Raw genomic sequence first — 20875 nt, forward strand, 5'->3', positions numbered from 1 at the left:
TATTAAAGCCAATATGTTCCAAATGTTGTAGCTGTGAGGACTTGCTTTTATCAATTGTGTCCAAGTCAAACTCATTTGTGTCAAATCTCTCTCTGTTGGATTCTGTGGAAATGTGAAATGGAGACTTCTCTGTTTTGTGTCTGCACGAGGTGTGGCTGTGACACAGTCACTGGACATGGGACTGGAAGGATGTCATGAACAGGGGAACTTTCTGTAGGTAGCAGCTGCTGGACCAGCAACTCAATTAAGGCCAGGTGTGGTTGTGTTAAGGCTTCTAAACATTCTTAGTCACAACTGGCCCTTGCAACTTCACTCTTCTTTAGCATCTCTGGCTTATTTTTGTGCTGTGTTTTACTAATTTTGTAGTTGTATGTAAGATGTAATTATATTTGGGTGGCTTTTTTATTCAAGGCATGGTTCGGAGGGTACAGTGAACACCAACCCCTTGATTAATAAGACTTCTGTTATCTAACTTTTTTTTTTTTTGATCTTGGGTATGCAAGAAGCAAAACATTTCTGAAAATGCAGTGTAAACCTGCATTCTTGTGGTTCAATTTTTGTCATGGTTCTTGAATATTCACAGAATTCTTGGTAAAATTGATCACAGTTTCCTTGTATGGTCTTTACTATATTTTAGGTTAGTTTTTCTTGTTAGAATTATTTTTTAAGTATTCACTCAAAGTGTTAATTTTGCTTGGAGCAGGAGACTAAACTAGATAACTTCCTGGGATCCCTTCCAATCTGAATTCTTCAATGATTTGAAGTATGCAGTGGTTGTAGTAAGAAAAAAAGCTGTCATTAGTACAAAAGTAACAAGAACAAGAAGCATGTGACTCATAACAGCCGGTGTAAGGAAAGCCAGCATTTATCCTTTTAGTGGTATTAGTGCTACTGCTTCATTTAGTAGCAATCTTGACCTCTTCAAGTCACTTCCTGAACATCTTTATTAATGACTACAGTTTAAACAACTTGCACCTACAGTCCTGAGCCAAGCAAACATCTGGCTAAAGATCCAGTGCCCTTCAGTTTGCTTCACTCCCTAAATATCCTCACTCACCTGCAGTAGCCACTTTTAGTTACAATCCAGCAGCTGGACACCTTGAGCCTTCAAATGCTGTAAATAAATGGATATAGCATTTATCTTTCTGGTTTTCCCTGCCTTCGTTTTTTCTGACCTTGTAGCTAGCTGGGACATCCATATATTCCCCACGTGTTGCCAGTCAGGGAGGAGTTTCAGTATTTTCTGTTTCAGTTCTGGTGCCTGTAGTTTTCAGAGTAGGATGATGAGTTACCTGTATCCCTGGGTTCCCCAAAGCTGGTCATCTTGTTTTACACTGTTCTCTGTAGACTGTGTTTTCAGAATCTTCAACAATTCAGTCCTTGAGAGATTTCACTTTGTGCGTGAACTTGCTGAGAAAGTCTTGTCTGAAACTGCTATTTGAGAAGCTGTTGTGTTAAAGGGTGACAGGGTTTGCTCATGTCAGCCTTTGAACAGCCATGTGCTGATTTCCTCACGAGTGGGGTGTTGGTAGTGCTGCTGTTAATACTTCAGAGCTGGGAGCTTGCACTGCTCACATGGCAGCAAATCAGTGTTGTATTGTGAATGCCAGTATATGGGAGAAATTGTTCTTATCTGAAAGTCTTGATTGCAGTTGTCACTTGACTGTCTAGTGCAGTTCTTCTGTATCAGCCTGTCCTGACAGATGAGCTGCACAGCCACTTCTAGAACAGAGAAAGGCTGGATGTCTTGGCACTGACTTGCCAGGTGATCAGATATAATACACCTGCGTGATGCAGTCAGGGTGCCAATGTATTGCACAGATGTCCTTTGTCTACATCTGAAGTGTCCCCAGGAAGGCAGCCAGGATTGTGTTGCTCCTGTTAGAATAATTCATTGCACTTGTGGCCTTGCATGACTCCCATAAAAGACAGGCCACTGGGAACAGGCTGTGGACAGGAGGCTGCTGACCACGTGTTTGGCACCCTGGCTCCAGCTACTCAGTTAATGTGCTTGAAAGCATGATGTTATCTCTTAAAACTTGATTGCTCTATCAAAATGAACACAAAAATAAATTGGGATAGTTCTTAGATTCTATTTATAGTCTGGTTTTACAATTCCATTTTAGGAATTTGGGGGGCTTTGTCCTGTTTTCTGATGAGAGACACGCAAGCAAGAAAAGCAGCTGATTGTATGAACTAAGATAGAAAGATGGGGGGTTGATTTTGTGGGGTTTTCTATTATTATTATGGAGGAATAAAGCAATCATAATTTAATCCATGAAATTTATGACTGTTTTGAAGAGGTCTGTAGGAAAATGACAGTGTCTGGAATTCGGTACAAAAGTTAGTTTAGGACAGGTGATGCCATACTAAAATTATGGGTTATACTAAAAATATTGGGTTATGAGAGATCTTTGTTAGAGAGTGGAGTTCTGAACTGTTCAAATACTGTGTTTGATTTCTTGATTATCTCTCAAAAATCAAGTTATCAACTGAGCACAGATACTTGGCCTTTAAGCAAAAGGGGTTTTCATTATATTCTCTGAAAATCCCCATAAGCTTTCTTAGACTTAGTTGTTAAGGAGCATGTCGGGTTTAGATAAGATAAAATTAAGGTGTGTCCTCACTTGGGAAGGAAAAAGGTGGGTCCTAACGTAATCCTATGAATATGAAGCAAGTGCTAATTTTTTTGGTGAATTTTACAGTCATGTTAAACTGTTAAAGCTGCTCTTATATTGGTATATTTTAAAAACTGGGCATACATCTCTGTGTCCACTGGTGAAACTGGGGCATCAGGACAGAGATGAGAAAAAAATAATTTGGGATTTAACTTTTAAACAGCTGCCTTACAGTGGACTCTTGAAAACCTTTTCTTTCTGTATATTCTGAAATAATGAATATAAAATACTTTGCTCAGCTGTAGCACTTATTTGTGCTTAAAGTAATTTTCTGTGCATTTTTGTTAACTAAGAATCTCTTGGGGTTGTTTTATTCTGCTTCTCATGCTGTGTATGTTTGACTCAGACTTTAATTTTTTTACTCTGCTGTAATTCCATTTATGCTTTCATTTAACAAAAAAAAAAAGGGGGGGTGCAAGCATCTATTATGTAATTCATGAAAACTGTTGAGACTGTGTGACTGTTGTGTAAATATGTGCTGAACTCAGGTATCCAAATCACACATACAAAAAGGTGATGGGAATCCTAAGGTGGGTGTCATGTGTTTCTTCACCCTTCCAGGGATTCCTGTGAAGGAATTTGATGCCTGTATTAGAGGGGCCATAACAAATTCACTGTACAGACCTTTTGTAGATGAGATGCTTCTTTCAAACTGAATTTGCCTTTTTTCTTTTTCCCCTTTTTGTTTTAATCTCCAAGCTCCGTGGCACCAACAGTTTCATTAAGCCCCCAGTCCACCCCAGTTGTGAGGTTCCAGTCCTGCCCAGGTTCTTATCACTGCAGCAGCAGAGCAGGCTGGGAGCTGGCAGTGCCCTGCACTGCAACAAATTCATGCCTCACTTCTGTGAAGGCATTTGCATTGTGGCTCAGGTACCTGCTGCTGAGGAGTTACCAGGTAACCACTCAGCAGTGCTGCCTTGTGTGCAGACCTTGAGCAGCTTTTCCTGTGCATCTGGTAAACACTGCACTTTGGGGAAAGGTGGAAGTTGTCATTACTGCTTAGCACCTGAGTTTGACTTTAATACGGCATTTTGACTGCAGTTCTTTTAATATTGATTCTTAGTTTACCAGCTGTATATATCTGATATATGAAAAACTTATTACATTCTAATATAAATGTAATTAAAAAGCAATTATCTATTGTTTGTGTACAAGCATTCTAATCTGTTAATGCTGCAAAGTTCCTGGATTTTACTCTTATCTTAAAACAATACTTTCAGAGGTTGGGTGATAATTTCTGATTTGTTCTACCTGTGCAGCTTTGGTTATTGTACAGCAGAAATGCATGTAAGTACAAAACTTGGTGTGGTATGCAGCAAACTCAGCAGCTGAAGTAGAAGGCTGTGTGAACGAAGTAGGCAGAGTGGGTTCTTGCAGTATATCTTTAGGACATGATCTCTATTTTAAAGAGATCAATCACCATGTTTTAAAATTGAGCAAATTTGGACTCTTTATTGGAAGTGTGCACACTCCTCCAGTGAATTTTATACTTAAAATGCCCCCAAACAATTGCCTTATTCAGGCAAGACTGAGTTATATAGTGTCATTGGTGGTACCAGTAGGTAAATGCAGCATGTGTATCCATTTTTGCCTTTGTCATTGACAACAAAGATATTCCAAAAAACGTCCTGAGGCTCTGATGTTCAGCAGGACTAAAGATAAACCACTCACTCCATGTAATACTGTGAATAAGGTTGCAATGGCAGTTCTTGACTTAGGGCTTGGGGAGAGATGGGGTGTGGAGGATACTGTGTAAAATCTAATGTGCCTATAATGTGTAATCCAGTAACTTGAGGCATCACTTCAGACATTTGCTGACTTTAAGATTTCCTACAAAGTATATTTTGAATCCCTCTCATATGACAAGATTCCTATCTGAATGATTTTCACAGGTGAGAATCTAAACTGTTCAAGCTGAACTTGAAGTGTGTTACAGATTTTTTTCCTAGTTTGTGGTTAATTTGCTGGGTGTGATGTTTTTAAGATAATAGTAAAAACTATGTTAAGCATAAATGATGTTAGTTACTGCCTTGCAGAAAACACAAAATGGAAAACTTTGCATATCTACTTCAGTGTTTTGGAGGGATCAGGGTTAGAGAGACTACTTAGAACCTTTCTCAGTTTCCTTCACCTTTAAAGGTATTTTCTTACAATACAAGGGTATTTTCTTCTCTTTATCTCAAGGGCAAAACAAGCAAGGTTATTTCAGTTCACCAAATTTGTCCAAACATTTTGCCACAGGCACAGTGTGGAGTTTGGACTTCTTCTCATGTCCTGTTTCAGTATTGAGCCCTATTGAGCCCTGGATAGTAAACCTATCTCACCTGGATTCAGAATTTTTATGTGATCCAAAGATTCCCAAGGTGTTTTAGAGCTGAAACTTAAAGGTGAAGTGGTTTTCCTTGAATTATTGAGTTTGCCTTTGTGTTCTGCTCTTACTTACTATATTAAACAATTCTCTTCATATTTTGTTCCTGTGTTTTGGGGCATGTAGCTCATATTTGATCCAGCACAGGAGTGCAGGGAACGGTTCCCTCCTGAGCTCCTCTGTGCCCCTCCACAGTTTGCTGCTGGCCACTGGATGTTGTGCTGTGACCCACATTCCCCCTGCCTGCTTTGTCCTCTGGCCCTCTGCCAGCTCTCCCAGCACTGCTCCAGTTTAGAGGAGTCTGCAGCAAATACGCAAACAGTGCGAAAGCAAAGAGGCTTAGAATGAAGTCCTTCTCTGTGTGGTTTTGTTCTTTTGAGGGGATTTGTTTCATCTTTAGGGCCCATCATGCATATAGAGCAAGTGATGCTCTAAGATCTCTGTTTATAATTGAATTGAAGGAGAGCTGGAGTACAGCCGAACAGAGCTTTGTATTTGGTATGTGGCTGAAAAAAAGATAATGAATTTGTTTCAAAGAATTATGAAGTTGAATTTATACCAAGAGAAATCTAAATAGGTTAAGGTTTTAGGGATGATTATAGAAGGCCTCTTGATCGTGTGGAATAATGTCCTGAAACACGAAGTGGTGTAATTGCTAATAGGAACATATCACTCCTGATAGGTTTAATAATTAGTTATACCTCAGCGCATAGTTTAGTGCATGAGTGCATTTTAGCATGGTTGAGTGATTTATCTGAAAAACCATACTTGTGGCTTTGATAAGCACGTGACTGGTGAGATTGCCCACCAAGTAATGTGACCATATTATGGTGTTTAAGAGGACTGGTGAACTTAGAAAGCATCTGAACGAGTTTATCGTTTCTTGACCCCGATAACTCCAGAGGATCATAAGAATTTATTCCTCAGAGCTTGGTTCAGTTTTCTCCTCAGTGTTTCTATGGAAGTGAGGCAGTAGCAGTGTAGATGTGCCTGTGAGCTGGAGCTGGCAGAGCCTTTCCAAACACTTTTGACACCACAGGCATATTGTTTCTTTGGATACAATGAAACTGTTTTGACATTTTTAAACTCCAGTTAGACACTAAAACTTGAAATAGCCAGCATGCCCAAAAAGGTGGGCAGGTAAAATATTATGTGTAGAAAAATTGCTTGCTTTAAGTGTATCTTTCTGTGTAGGGCAATAAATGGCCTGGTTTTAGAGCTGGTGTATTACTTTCACAAGTTGTAGGCAGTGTTCTTCAGCAGTATTTGTGCTCTGAGGCTGTTTAGTAGTGCTTGGCGGGAGAGAGGTGTTTGTTCTTTCAATACACTTCATGCAATAAAGTTGGGAGATTGTCTTTCGTGCCAAAGTTTGGAAATTAGTTTCATCACTGTATTTTAAAAATTAAACTTTTTTCTCTCCAGGTGCACCTGTAGAGACTTCTCCAGAGGAGCAGACAGCCCCTTGTGAAGGTAGTTGTTTTTGTGTTCCGATGGACCTCCATTAAACATTTTTTAAAAATTATTACAAAGAATCTCCTCTTTAAAATCTCTATGAACCTTTTCCAATCTTCATTATCTTTATCCTCATACTAGTGTTGTAAGGCAATGTGGATATCTGCAGTTATTTAGTTTTATAGGCAGTTAAACAAGGTGCATAAGGTGGTTTATGGAAGATCATAAAACTTGCATGAAGCAGAATTTTTGAAATTGAATCTGTATATTGAATAATTTTGGCAAATGCCAAAACATCCGAACTATCCTCCTTTTAATTTAGTCATTCCATCTTTCCCTCTTCTTGATACTATCATGGTAAATGTGTGTCTTTAATGATACCTTTTTTTCCCCTTTTTTTTTCCCTCCAGGTCCAAATGCTGCTGTTAACATGGAAATTTCAGAATCTGTTGGTAAGATGAGAATTGTTCCTTTTCACTGTGGTAGTACTATAATGTACTATATAGTCCTTTTGCTGAATCTCTGCAAACGAAATAGAAGAGCCTTTACATTTTTGGTCCTTACTATTTTGTGTTGTGTCTTTATACTTGGATGAGGAAAGAGATAATCAAGCACTTGTATGTGCTGACAGGTGCAATCAGATTACTTGGACACTGTAAAAGTATTAGTGCTGTATTAAAAAAATAATTTCATATCACAAAATAGACCCATTCATATGTGTGGAATGGTGATTAACAAAAAACTTCAAAGTGATCAGCAATATGAGTGATCAGAACATGGAAATTGTATCTTTCTCATTGTTTTGATATGGCTTATGAGCAAACTTAAACCACAGTCCCTGTCCTTGGCTTTCTAAACACATGATAGTGTGAGTCTGTGGGTTCAGACCAGTGTGATGGGCTGAGTGGAGCTTCAGATTTGCTTTTTCTTTGTGAAATTATTGCCTGGTTAACTCAGAAGTTTCTTAATCCCTATGAATCATAGATGTCTTCTGTCAGCACACAAGCTGGTTTGAAAGCTCCCAGTATTAATAATTTCAGAACGAGCAGCAGTTGTCCCCTTTTCTTTAGGAAGATGTTAACAGATGGGCAGTTGAAACCTTTCCGTTGCATCTCTGGGGTAGGGGCTTTCCCCCGTAGTAATTGCTTTTAATTTCTTTATCAATTTGAATATATCTGGCTGGTTGATTTTTTTTTTTTTCAGTGGAAAATGGAGAGACAGAAATGTCCCCAGAAGAGTCGTGGGACCACAAAGAAGAAACAAGTGAAGCAGAGCTTGGCAGTGGCCCCACAGGGGACGCGGGGCCTTCGGAAGAAAGCGCTCAGGAAATGATGGAAGAGGAGGAGGAAATACCAAAACCCAAATCTGTTGTAGCACCTCCAGGTGCTCCTAAAAAAGAGCACGTAAACGTAGTATTCATTGGACACGTAGGTGAGTTGGAAGTGAGTGTGAAGTAATTGGATCTTTGTGTTGTGTGTTATCCAGAATTCAGAGGATTAGAAATTAATGCTGTTCTTTGTAGGGATGTGTGGGTTCACCGTGTCTTGAGGGCAATGGGAGCATTCATTCTAATGAAGCTGCTCTGGAAAAATGAAAAAAAGTAAAGAAGGTCTTTCAGGGGTAGAGTGGCAAGAGCAGAGTGTGTTCTCTGGGACACAGCAGTGCCTGTGTCCATGATTTCTCAAGTACCTGCTCCTATTGAGTGCTGAAGTGATTATGTGTTTATGATCTAAAAAACCAAATCAGAAAGCAGTGCTTCTTTTCTACTTAAATTAAAAGGGTAGGGGTTCTTACTGTTAGATTCAAACACTATTATTCTAAATACTAAAAATTGCAGAGTTACAAACAATAGATTAATGTAATTCATAGTTAAAAGGAGCATTTATAGCAAAATATCCTCATTTAATAGTTTCAACAAGCTTCAGAAAACCTTAGGTGGTGTCAAAAGTACAGAAGAATTATTAAGTCACAAGGTACACAATAAATTCTGTCCCTTTATTTGTACAGTCTCTTATCACCTTAGAAGCACTGTAGCTGAGTCCTTGGGTAAATGCAGAAGGGAGTCACCTGAAGTAAAGGGGCAGTGGGCAGAGGTACATCCCAATGTTGAAGAGCAGCCCACCCAAGTTGGAGACGAGGGATAAAGGAAGCAGGGAAAGGGATTTTGCATGAGCTTCCCACACTCTTAACCCCTGCTTTAGCTGGAGCACTCCTTGTTCAGGGGTTTTGTTATGGGTAATGCTCAATTTGCATGTATGAAAACAGAATTTTCAAAATTCAGTGTAATTGAATTGTCAACAAATTATTATGGGAACAAGGAAAGGTGCAGGATGCCTCAAAAAACTTAGATTATGATTTAAAAAATAAATCATTTGGAATTAAATCAGATTACTTTGTTCATAATGGTTTTCTTTTTCTAGGATTTTCTTTTAAATTGTGCATGACTTTATTTTATTTTTTTTTTTTTAGACGCTGGCAAGTCAACTATTGGAGGACAAATAATGTAAGGAAACTTAAATTTTTAGATTTCCTGTTCTTTCTTGTGAATTAAAAACCATCAATTAAAATGAGTGATATTTTCTTTGTGGCTTTAATCAGCATAGATGAATACTTGTATAAAGTTACTATCCCGGTCAATTAAGTTACTTATTGTCTTTGGAACTTCTTAATTCCAGCAGATCACTTTTATTGCTCTAGGATTTTCACTTAATGGAAACAGCTTATGCAAAATCATACATTATTAATTTTTAAAACATGAATCACTTCAATAGAACGTGGCTATTTTTCTTCATTATTTTAATATGCTATGTGAAACTGCTTTATACCTTTTGTTAAATTTTTTCCTTTTCGAGAAGACTAAAAAAAATGTAATATCTTTATTCCCTGGTGCAAATATTGTCAGACATAATTTGATTTCAAAATGTGCCAATATCTGCAGTGTGAGATAAAAGTAAATACATGCAGCTAGATTTTACAGTTTTTAAACATGGAAATCAGTACATGAACAAATAAATGCTATTTGCTGACTCTCAGTATTTCTATGATTTTACAATAATATTCTCAGCAAAAGTGGGAGGTCTTTGTCTTGGCATTTTCATCTTGTTTTGTTTCTACCAAATTGGAATGTTGGAATTGTCATGCTGCATTTAACCTTGTAGTTCATACTAGAGCAAATAGGCATTTTATTATCTGATGTGTCTGAGTATTCTCCTTGTACAAGGAAATGCCTGTTCTTAACACTCCTACTGATGTGTTGTGTTCCTAAAGCTTTCTGTGGTCTTTCAGTTTTGCACAATATCCCTTTGATGTAAGGGGGAAAAATTGTGTGCTTGTATCAACTTTGTCATTAACCCATTATTTACTGTTATCTTTAATTGTCCTTATAAATTAAGAAGATTAATGTTATTAAAAGATCAAGTAGAAATAGCTGAGAAAAAAATTAATGTTTTAATATAATAAAACTACAGTACTTGCTTCTTTTTATCACTGAAAGCTCTCTCTTGAAAAACCAGTTTCAAGAATGAAACCAAAGTTACTTTCCTTTACAGTTCAGAAATGGGATGGGGATGTGAAAAAATCCTTCTTTAACAATTTTTACTTAAGTGTTTCTGAGACTAATCCAATATATCAAAATTAACAGATGTAATTCCTTTTGAAAACTTGCCTCTGTGGAACATTTTACAGTTAGACTTGAAAGACATTCCTCATAGTTCTGCTAAAGTGGTGCTGGTGTACTTTTACATATCAGATAATGGCGTGGCTTTTTGTGCAAAAAAAATTCCACTGCTGGTAGCATCAGGCTATTCCATTTTTTCAAAATAATCTGTAAGGATTGTATAAGGATTTAACTACTTGGAAATATGTTTCTGCTTAATGTAAAATTGCATTTTTTTTCCCCCCCCTTCCTAGGTATTTGACGGGAATGGTTGACAAAAGAACACTTGAAAAATATGAAAGAGAAGCTAAAGAAAAAAACAGAGAAACATGGTATGAACTTGCTGAAGATAACAGCACACTTTGCTCTTTTTTTCACTGCAATGAAATGGGGAACTGATTTGAGCTCTGTCCCTGTAGGGCTGCCTTCCTTCGGGCTCTTGACATGGGTGGATTTTTTGTTGGACTCTGTTTTGGGTTTTGTTGTCGTGTTTTGGTTGGTTGGGTTTTGGGGGGCAGTGTCTGCATGTACAGCACACTTAGCAGTCAGATTTCTCCTTCAAACAACTCCTGGAAAATTGATTTCCCTTTTGAAAGCTTTCTGGTTTTGGCTGTGGAGTTCAAAGGGCTCTGGAAAAGGAGAAGCTAAAGACTTCCTTAGGGATAGAGCAATGATGGAGCACTCAAGGGATGGGCATTGACCTGAACTAACAGTATTATGTGTGACAGAGGGGAATAGAAAGGGTGTCTCATGTTCCTTTTACCAAGCAGCCATCATCCCCCTATTGGGAGCTGGCCATTCTGACTGAAATCTAACTTGTCAGTGGCCAATGGGATAAAATATTTAGGAGGGAACAGCAGTTGATATGATCAAAGTATCAAAGATAGAGGGAATAAAACAGTCAATGAAAGGCACTGTTGGTCTTGGAAATGTTAAAGTTTGGTAATGGTGACATGGTTAGAATAATTGAGCAGAAAAAAAGACATTTTATGATAACAAATCATATATAAATTAATAAAAATGAATACAAAAATAGAGCATTTGGGTTGGGATTTTTTTAGGTACCTTTCGTGGGCCTTAGACACAAACCAAGAAGAACGAGACAAAGGTAAAACAGTAGAAGTGGGTCGTGCCTATTTTGAAACGGAGAAGAAACACTTCACTATTTTAGATGCTCCTGGACATAAGAGCTTTGTTCCAAATATGATTGGTGGGGCTTCTCAAGCTGATCTTGCTGTGCTGGTAAGGACAAATCAGAATACTTTTATTTTGGGTATACTGTGGAATTCAACTTTTTATTTTTATTTTTTTTGTTTGCTTGTTTATTCTTTTGGTTAGTTACAGGAGAATCTTTAAATGTTAAGTTTACCAAGTTGAGTGGGTTTTGGAGTAACTTAATAGATTCTTAAAATTGTCCACAGATGTCATGTGATTTCTTTATGTCAGTGCAAAAATGAATGGGTAACATTAAGGATATACCAGTGCATTTTGAAAGCTTTTACTAGTTTTGACTTACTCAAAGTTATTTTTGAATAAGGCAGTATTATCCATTGTTGATTGTCCTGTTGAGAGAATTGTAGAACTTTTATTAAAATACATGTTTTTAATTAGGTTATTTCTGCAAGAAAAGGAGAGTTTGAAACTGGATTTGAGAAAGGTGGACAAACAAGAGAACATGCCATGTTAGCAAAAACAGCAGGTGTAAAACATTTAATAGTTCTTATTAATAAAATGGATGATCCAACTGTAAACTGGAGTAATGAAAGGTGAGTTTAATATTAAAAAAATTATTCTTCATTGAAAGACACTGAAAAGAATCCCTAGGTAAAGTAATTTTTTATCCCATTTTTGCTGAAACAATGGTAAACTGGTGGACTAAAGACAGGTTATAAAAATGGCAGAAAACCAGCAGCACAGTGCCTAGGACAGCGCCTCTCAACTAAGCTTGAACTTCTGCATTACTTTAAAACATTCATTTTCATCTGCTTGGATCCTTGCAGACCTATCTAACAAATCCATGCATTCTAACATAGTTTAATTGTTGACTTGGAAACTTTATACTGAATTTAAAAAGAGGAATTGACTCGGTTTTCAGTAGTGGAGTTTGGCAGAGTTGTCAGAATTTGCTGTGTGTGCTGCCAAGACTTGTGAAGGTTTTTGAGGAAAGCCATGGGGGCCTGTGCAACCTTAGAGCATGAGCCTGCTTTCCTGAGAGACTCAGGCATGGCCACTTGTGCTCTCTTAGTCCTGCCCCAACCTTCTGACATTGAATTCAGCCAAAACCACGAGGAAGAAGTGTACCAGAAATAAACAGCACAAAACCTTCAGAACTTATGGAGGAGACCGAGGCAGCACTACAGTGAAAGGCTGCAGCACCACCTCAGCAGCTGCTTGGTCTGTCCTGCTGTGTTGGCCTGGATATCCTGCTCAAAGCACCGTGTGGTGCTGCTTATCCAGCCCCATCATTGAAGTAGATGGTGCTTTATGGAGCAGAGGAGTGAGGGGGAACAGACAATACCAAGTTGTGCTGGAAGGCTGGAGAGAGGATGCAAATAGGCCACTAAGCTTTATTAGGTTTGCTTGCTGCTCACGTAGTAACTTAACTGATGAAAATGATATGTCCAGGGGGTTTGTTGGTTTTTTAAAGTACAGTATTATTTTATGCTGGAATAAGTGAAACTTATCTTGATCTGCTTGTCATTTTAATAGATATGAGGAATGTAAAGAGAAACTGGTGCCATTTTTGAAGAAAGTTGGCTTCAATCCCAAAAAGGATATTCATTTCATGCCCTGCTCAGGACTGACTGGAGCAAACCTTAAAGAACAGTCAGAATTCTGTCCTTGGTATATGTATGTATCTTAAATTGAGCCACCTGAATATTTGCTGTATTTCAATCAAAGTAAATGCTACAGTGAAGTGGGAGGTAGTATAGAGTGATGTGTTGTAGTTGTGTTCTAAAGTGCTTGAGGAAATAAATCAGGGCAACAGGAACACAGCCATACAATGTGCCAACAAAAAGCATTTGCTGCCTGCAGAGGATTATCAGTAAAACATTAGCAGTGTTTCTGTGGCTATGTGAGTTTAGTGCCATCCAAGCACTTGGATTTGCCAGTGATGCTGCAGTTGACATGTTGCTGGAATGAGTAATTGTGTGATGTGAAAAGTTTGCTTGGAGCTGTGTTATAATTAGTGCCAAGCCATGTCTCTCAGTGGATATCATGTTTTTCAGTATTGTTCATTGGACTTAAAAAAGTATTAATGGAAATCACATTTGGACCTAGCTTTGTAGTTCCAAAATATAGTACACATCTATTGTGATTCTCAAAGGAATAGTTAATTTGTGTAAAATATGCTTGTAATGTAACTTAAAAACATGCACTTCCTGGGTAATATATTATTATATCTGTTAGCTGGGGTAAAGTGGACACTACTGATGGGATGTTAAAATAGATTTAACTGTCTTAGAAGTCACTGTTCTTAATGATGAGAGAGTGAAAACCATTCCTTTTGTTGGACTGCATTTATCCATTCTGAGTAATGTTTTAAATGGAAGGGTGCTCACAAAATTGAAACAAATGCCTTCTGCTCTTTTAGTGGATTACCATTTATTCCATACCTGGATAATTTGCCAAACTTCAACCGTTCAGTTGATGGACCAATCAGGCTGCCAATTGTGGATAAATACAAGGTACAAATTAAAATAATAGGATGGAAACTATAAACGGGCTGTTATCAGAGAGCAGTAAATGGACTATTTACTGTACTTTTAGAGGGTATCTTTTTTTCTTTGCAAATGTTACATTTCCAACTGTAAAATAGAGGTGGGAAGGGGAAGTAAATAATTTTGGTATTATATGAAACTCTTAAAATCTGTAATCTTTCATGAGAACAGTTTCCAAAACATTAAGTATACCAGTGCTAGATAACTTTACTGGGCTAAGTAATCAAACTTAGAGTTAAATCGTAAATAGAGCAGACTCTTTAGGAAAATATTTCCAATTTTTATGTAATGATTTCTTTTTGTGAAGGATATGGGCACTGTGGTCCTTGGGAAGCTGGAGTCGGGCTCTATTTGCAAAGGACAACAGCTTGTGATGATGCCAAACAAGGTATGGGAAGGTTTAGATATTTACTACCCTAAAAAAAGAGCTTGATTCTTAAAGATACTCATTACTCCAAAAATGTTGTGTTGCTCTGTTGGATATCACTAAGCTCTCAGGTTTTCCATGGATGAAGTTTCTGGGGGCAGGGTGTGTGTATGGTCCCTCCCTAAGCATTCAGAACTTGGGTTGTTTTGCCTTCGAAACTCAGTTGCTGGACTACAAGTCATCAGACTTGAAATCATATTTTAAATGTTCTGAAGCTTGCAAAATTGAATATAGTGAATTTAAACTGTAGTGGAATTATTTACTGAAATTCTGTTATATTAAAATGATTTTGTACCAGACTAAAATATTCACAGTACAAAACTACATTTTTGCTTTCTTTAAGCACAATGTGGAAGTTCTTGGAATCCTTTCTGATGATGTAGAAACCGATTCAGTAGCCCCAGGTGAAAATCTAAAAATCAGACTGAAGGGAATTGAAGAGGAAGAGATCCTTCCAGGATTTATTCTCTGTGATCTCAACAACCTTTGTCATTCTGGACGCACGTTTGATGCCCAGGTACAAAGACCAGCATTTAATTGCTGTATAAGGGGTAAAAAACATGATGATATTTTTTGTGTTTCACCAATTCTAAACTTTAGAAGTTTGAAGTTTCAGTTCAGATTTCTTATTCACTACCATATCTCTAAATGAGCAATAACATATATACTTAACACTGGCATCATATCATTTATTTTGAAATTAAGTTTTTGGTGAAGTTTTGGATGCTTATAATGGTGAAAGCAAGATCTCATCAGGCCAGTTCTTCAATTTTTTACTTTCATATTATAAACAAGTTAGTAACTTATAAATTTTGGTTCTTTGACAAAACTTTGTGTGTATATTTTTCAACTGTACCTTCTAATATAGTTCTGCATTTGATTATTCTCTGTTCTTTTATAATTGAAATTAGGAAAAACGCACTTATTTTGAATTGTTTTGCAGATAGTGATAATTGAGCACAAATCCATTATCTGCCCAGGTTATAATGCTGTGCTGCACATCCACACCTGTATTGAAGAAGTTGAGATAACAGTAAGTGTCATTTGAAGTTGTGATGTGACTGTAGACAGGCCAGTTGTTGGGATGAGTTGTTCTGTCAGGACATACATCTGTAGAGCAACTAATGCAACAAAGCTCAGTTTGAGTAGAATTCTTGGTCAGTCTCCTAACACAAACAAAAATGGCTGTAACTGTCAGCATAAGCTTTCTGAAGAGTGTGGCAAGTCATGACTGACTCTTACGTGGTAAATCTTGCAAGGTTTTATGCATATATATTTGTAAGTAAGTGTTTGTAAAGAAAAATAACCCTTTTTTAGCAATCACAGCTATGAATTTTTCTTCTTGTGCAGGCCTTAATCTGCTTGGTAGACAAAAAAACAGGAGAAAAAAGTAAGACACGGCCCCGTTTTGTGAAACAAGATCAAGTTTGCATTGCCCGTTTAAGGACAGCAGGAACGATCTGCCTTGAGACATTCAAAGATTTCCCTCAGATGGGTCGCTTTACCTTAAGGGATGAGGGTAAGGCTCTTTCCTCTGCAGCTCCTGACTGCTGCAAAAATACAGCTGCTTGAAATAGGGCATCATGCATGGCAGTGAGGTATTAAAATGCTGGTATCTAGTGGAAATCACTCTCTGGGTAACAATGGAAAAGTAAATCTAAGCAAATTGTTGTCATTGTGCAGAGTTCTTGCTGGTAACAGGAAGCTTTCTTTTAGATGAATAATGTACAGAAATGTGCACTGTGAAACAAAAGATTGGATTTGAAAGATTACCAGCAATGCTTTCTTAATGTGTCCTGCAATGTCCACCTACAATATGAATACCATAGTTTCACTGTTGAAAGTTAGAAAATATCAGAGGGGTTGTGTGTGTTGGTCTTTAACTCGTGCACACCCTGATAAAACTCACATATTTGTGGGATGCATTTAAAATAAATTATCATTACAGAGCTGGTAGTGATTCTGCCTTGCCTTTTCCTTAGATGAGTGCAGAGCAGGCTTTCCACAATCCACATCATGTTCTTGACTCTGACAATGGCAGGTTTACTATCTGGAAGATTTTCTCGAGCTTTTAAAATACACAGATGCTTTCATGCTACAATAAAACAATTTCTTCTCTATGATTTCTAGTACTCTTAAGAGCCTGTATTTTGGGGAAAGCTTTCACGTTCTTGGAGACTTCTACATCCTTTTCACAATAAATGTAACTCTGCTGTTTGTCTCCTTGGTTTAGGTAAGACCATTGCAATTGGAAAAGTTCTGAAACTGGTTCCAGAGAAGGACTAAGCATTTTTCTCAATGACCCCGCACAAAACTGTGAGGAAAATCGACTCAGCAAAAGCCTACTTCACACCGCCTTCTTATTTTCTGCCCATTGATAAACTTCTCCCCATATTTTGCAAAGACAAATTTCACAGCAAAGGTCCACATTATGTCAGCTTTCTCATATTGAGAGCTCTGCTATGCCACTGTTGAATTTTCCCAAAAAAGAAATTTTTTTTTTTCTCCCAAATTCTGCTTCCTTGGAAAGATTCGGCAATAGCTTTGTAAGTGATGTGGACATAATTGCCTATAATTATGAAAATCTAAAGGATTTTTAATGTTTAATTTCCCCCAGCATATATATTAAGACCTCTTTTTTCCAGGCAGATCATTCAGAGTGTGCGAGTGTGTGTGCACATGTTACAAAGATGACTACCATGTTAATAAACTATTCAATTTGAAATCTTTTTCGGTATTCGAATTGCTTTTGAATAATGTTTTTTATCCGGATGTAACGCAGTTGCATTTAGCTTTTTAACTCTCCAGTAACCCAGATGTTTGGTTACTTGGACTTTTCTAAACTCCTCAGCCTCCCCACACACACAGTTTTAAATGAGGCAATTGGGCACTCAACCAAGTTTGTATTAAAACAATTAGGTTTGCCCCTTCCCTTTGTCGAATGCATTCTGAAAATTGAAAAAAACATTCATGCAAATGTGGCACCTTCATTAGCTTTACATTTGTTAATAACTTCAGCAAATTTAGGTTGACTTAACATCATTACTAGACACAGTAAGTCAATTTTGAAGGCTAGAAGTACGTATTGTGTCTTTATAAAATTCAGCATTGTTAAATTCTTAACTGCAGAAAATGCTAACAACCAGTAAATCAGTGAAAGTTGCAAAAATAAGAGAATCTGTGGCAATAGTGCCTATTAGTATTTATAAGAGCTGCATTTTGTGGGAGAACTGGGCCAATTAAAAAGTGCCAGTTATATAAATTACTCAGTTCACCCTGTCTTTAATTTAGAGGGCTGGATAATCCTTGCTGTTTTAAAGATCAGTCTGAACTGAGAGGGAGACAGACTATTTAAATCCCTAAGAATTTGCACATACCGAAATATGGGAGGGTCAGAATCAAGCACAGTCTGTAAATTTTTGCATATCAAAAGCAATGTAAGCTGATGAGGACCAGTGAAGTTTCTCTTGAAGAATTAAAGCAAAACTGGTTCAAAGTAAAGCTTACTCAGTACAACTTGAAGGAGCTGCATAATAAAACCCTATTTAGCTGCACTTTGGAAGTGGACTGTCTGCAATTGCTGTCCTGATTCTAACAATTAGGATGAAGGCTAAGGGATTTTTTTCATTTCCCAGAGTATTAGTAGTAATTATTAAAAGGTATCTTCAGAGCTTCTTCAGACTGTCTTAAACTAAACATTTTCAGTTGTACAATTGTGGTGAGCCCATCTTCTCCCCCAAAAGTTTACAGTCTAGTGACTGTGTCTGAATTCACAGATAACTCAAAATTGAAAGAGATTTACCTTTTTTTGGTCTTTTTTTTTTTTTTTTTTTTTTTTTTTTTTTTTTTTTTTTTTGGTCTTTTTTTTTTTGGTTTTGTTTGTTTCTTTGTAACTGTGGAACTCCCATTCATTTCACTTACAGCTACATTGTATGGACAGAAGAAGTTATTGTCCTTCCGTTTCATATGACTACACTTGTAGCTACCGTAATGCATGGAATTTAAATAAATTTTATTATGTCTGCAAATCTCTGGGCTTTTATTTTTTTTGGTAAAGCAGGGTTTAAAAGCAACTTTTTTTTTTTCCTACCAAGTGAACAAAACCCACGGTTCCTTGGATCTTAAACTAATGAGGAAATTAAAAGCCAAGGAAAATTACTGTCTTGTTCATATTCTGGACTGACTTAAGATTTCCAGATATCTGACTGCTTTCTTGAAGCAAGCTCATGGATTTGAAATTTGCAAAGACCATTATTAGATAAGAGTTAGATTCCTAAATTGTTAGATCTTTTAAATCTTTTTTTTTTTAAGGCATTGAAATGCATCTGAAGGCTACATGATGCTCCAGCAGAATTTTTCCACTTTTGAACAAACTTAATGGGGGATTCTAAAACCTCATTATTATGAGGCTGGACTGAGTATTTATTATTAAACTGAATAGTCATCTGGTGGGTTGGAATATCAGTAGATAGAGAGTCTGAGTATTTCCATTACTCATCCCATCTAGTGCATTTGATTACATTTCCATAAATCCAGTTAATGTCACCTTGTCTGTTAACAGAATCCACATTATGCAATTAAAGATATTGCTATCCTGTAGGAAGTTTTTATTTGGGTGTAAAATATTTGCATTCTATAGCAAATACACTGATATGAAAATGTAAGGCATAAATCTGCACAAATTGGCTGCATTTTGGGTAGAAGAGCTGAAAGTACATTGTGTTTGAATAGTCCTCAGATCACATCTCAACTTTTTCATTTCATCTCCATTCTACATTTTATAGTCCCATTTTTACTACTATTAAGTAAAGCTAAATCTAGATGAAAGAAGAAAAAAAAGATAATGTGGCTTTGTTGGAAATAAATACTATTTGCTGATTCACTGATGTAATAAACTTTTTTAAATGACCATTTTGAATACTTCCTTGTTTGAAAATGTGGTATGCTGCTTTGAAGATAAAAGTAAAGGAGCTGTGCAACCACAACAGTTGAAAGGAAGGGGGGGGAAGGAAATAAAAGTTGGATTGAAGCTACAGGAGCACCAGGAGCACTGCCAGGGTACCTGTGCTTGCATCTAACACTGGCAGAGTATTCCTGGGTTCTGGCGTGGCTGTAACTCATACCAGCAAAACTGTGAGCGTGTTTCTGCAGAAAGGAGGGATTTGGGGGTTTATTTTCCCCAGTAAAACAGCATTTGCAGTGTGGTAGTGATGAGGATCACACCTGTTTCTCTCTGCTGGTTGGCCAAAGTTTGTAGTGTAGATATGGCTTAAGTGTTTAGCCACGATGTAACTTATAAAAACACAAATTATAATTCTCTAAATTAAGACTTTGTATGTCCTTGAACTGAAAACCTTGGTATATGTAACAAAAATTAAATGTAAAGCAAAAAAATCTGAATGTGCAGCAGTGCTAATTATTTGGCAACAGGAAAATAATGACTTGTTTCTGCAAGTGACCAGAAGTAAAACACCCTAACTGGAGGAATGGGTGGCATTGCCATCAGCTGTCTTCTTGAAACCATTCCAGCCTCCTTGGGCATCTCTTGCAGACAATCAGGAACTGATCCACAAACATGGTGACACTGGATTCCTGAGACACTTCCTCTGGTAGTAAATTGTGTTCCTGAAGAGCAAGCTCTTGACTATGGTGTAATAGTGTTGTAAGAAAAACGACTGCTTTAAGGTTTATCCATGGGGATATTTGCTGCTCATGACTTTAATGCCCTCTGCAGATCTTTTTTAGTGGCATAAAAAGCCCAGGGAAAAGTGCTCAGTGAATAACCTCTGTTTTAGACTACTTATGGCACCACTCCATATATTAAAAATCATGTTAATTATGAGAAATGTGTTTTTATAAGTGTTTATTAATGAATATTACCTAAGGAAAAAAATATTGTTTCAATGTCCCAAGTATTTGATTCTGTATTACTCTGGCTTTTTGGTTCTTAACTCAGACTGTTTAAATTATGATGATAAAGCAGATGAAATGTACTCCAGACAAGACTGTTTTCTTCCTGAACTGGTACTTAAAGGCTCTCACTTATTCTGCTGTTTTTGTATACCCTACAGAGGATTTGGTACAGAAAAATATACCAACAAAACTGGAGTTACTACTGAAGATTTTATATTGTGAACTTGTTTCTTTCCTTGTGTTTATTTTAAAGCACTATAAACCTGACAAGATACTACTTTTCCTCTGAAGAAATACTAGAAAGGATTCTAGTCTTAATATAAAGTGGAAATTTATGCTAACAAACCCAAAACCTGTTGTCTGTGTATATATACCTTTTGATAACACATATCCTTTCATTGGCTTTCCTTCCTAAGAAGTATCAACTTCCAACATAAATTGGATTTTTCTCCATCTCGCCTCAGTTACATACCCCTGAAAAATCCACGTACTTCTGAACAAAAGTAATAATACGAGATGTAATAGATGAAGTGTTGGATGGCAAAAAGGTATTTGAGGCAATGTCCCTGTCACCTGTTAAGCCTCTAGAAGTGGTGATAGGCAAAGCATTGTAAGAGGAAAGCTTTGCAGCTCATGTCACAGTGACAGGAGCCTCTGTTC

General features: G+C 37.2%; 1 protein-coding gene across 1 annotated transcript in view; it reads left to right on the plus strand.

The window, feature by feature from the left end:
• The window catches only part of GSPT1 (G1 to S phase transition 1), a 21534-nt gene extending 3204 nt beyond the window's left edge, over positions 1-18330 (plus strand). The window contains exons 2-15 of the mRNA XM_027743911.2: positions 6469-6516; positions 6909-6950; positions 7702-7929; positions 8968-9001; positions 10408-10485; positions 11215-11395; positions 11765-11919; positions 12863-13003; positions 13749-13842; positions 14183-14263; positions 14646-14819; positions 15246-15335; positions 15653-15821; positions 16536-18330. Coding sequence (XP_027599712.1) covers positions 6469-6516; positions 6909-6950; positions 7702-7929; positions 8968-9001; positions 10408-10485; positions 11215-11395; positions 11765-11919; positions 12863-13003; positions 13749-13842; positions 14183-14263; positions 14646-14819; positions 15246-15335; positions 15653-15821; positions 16536-16588 — 1568 coding nt within the window. The 3' untranslated portion in view covers positions 16589-18330. The remainder of the gene's footprint in view (positions 1-6468; positions 6517-6908; positions 6951-7701; positions 7930-8967; positions 9002-10407; positions 10486-11214; positions 11396-11764; positions 11920-12862; positions 13004-13748; positions 13843-14182; positions 14264-14645; positions 14820-15245; positions 15336-15652; positions 15822-16535) is intronic.
• Positions 18331-20875: the final 2545 nt, after the last annotated feature.

Source organism: Pipra filicauda, unplaced genomic scaffold (genome assembly GCF_003945595.2).
Source record: "Pipra filicauda isolate LSUMZ 115617 unplaced genomic scaffold, ASM394559v2 scaffold127_size2900866_pilon, whole genome shotgun sequence".
Classification (NCBI taxonomy): Eukaryota; Metazoa; Chordata; class Aves; order Passeriformes; family Pipridae; genus Pipra; species Pipra filicauda.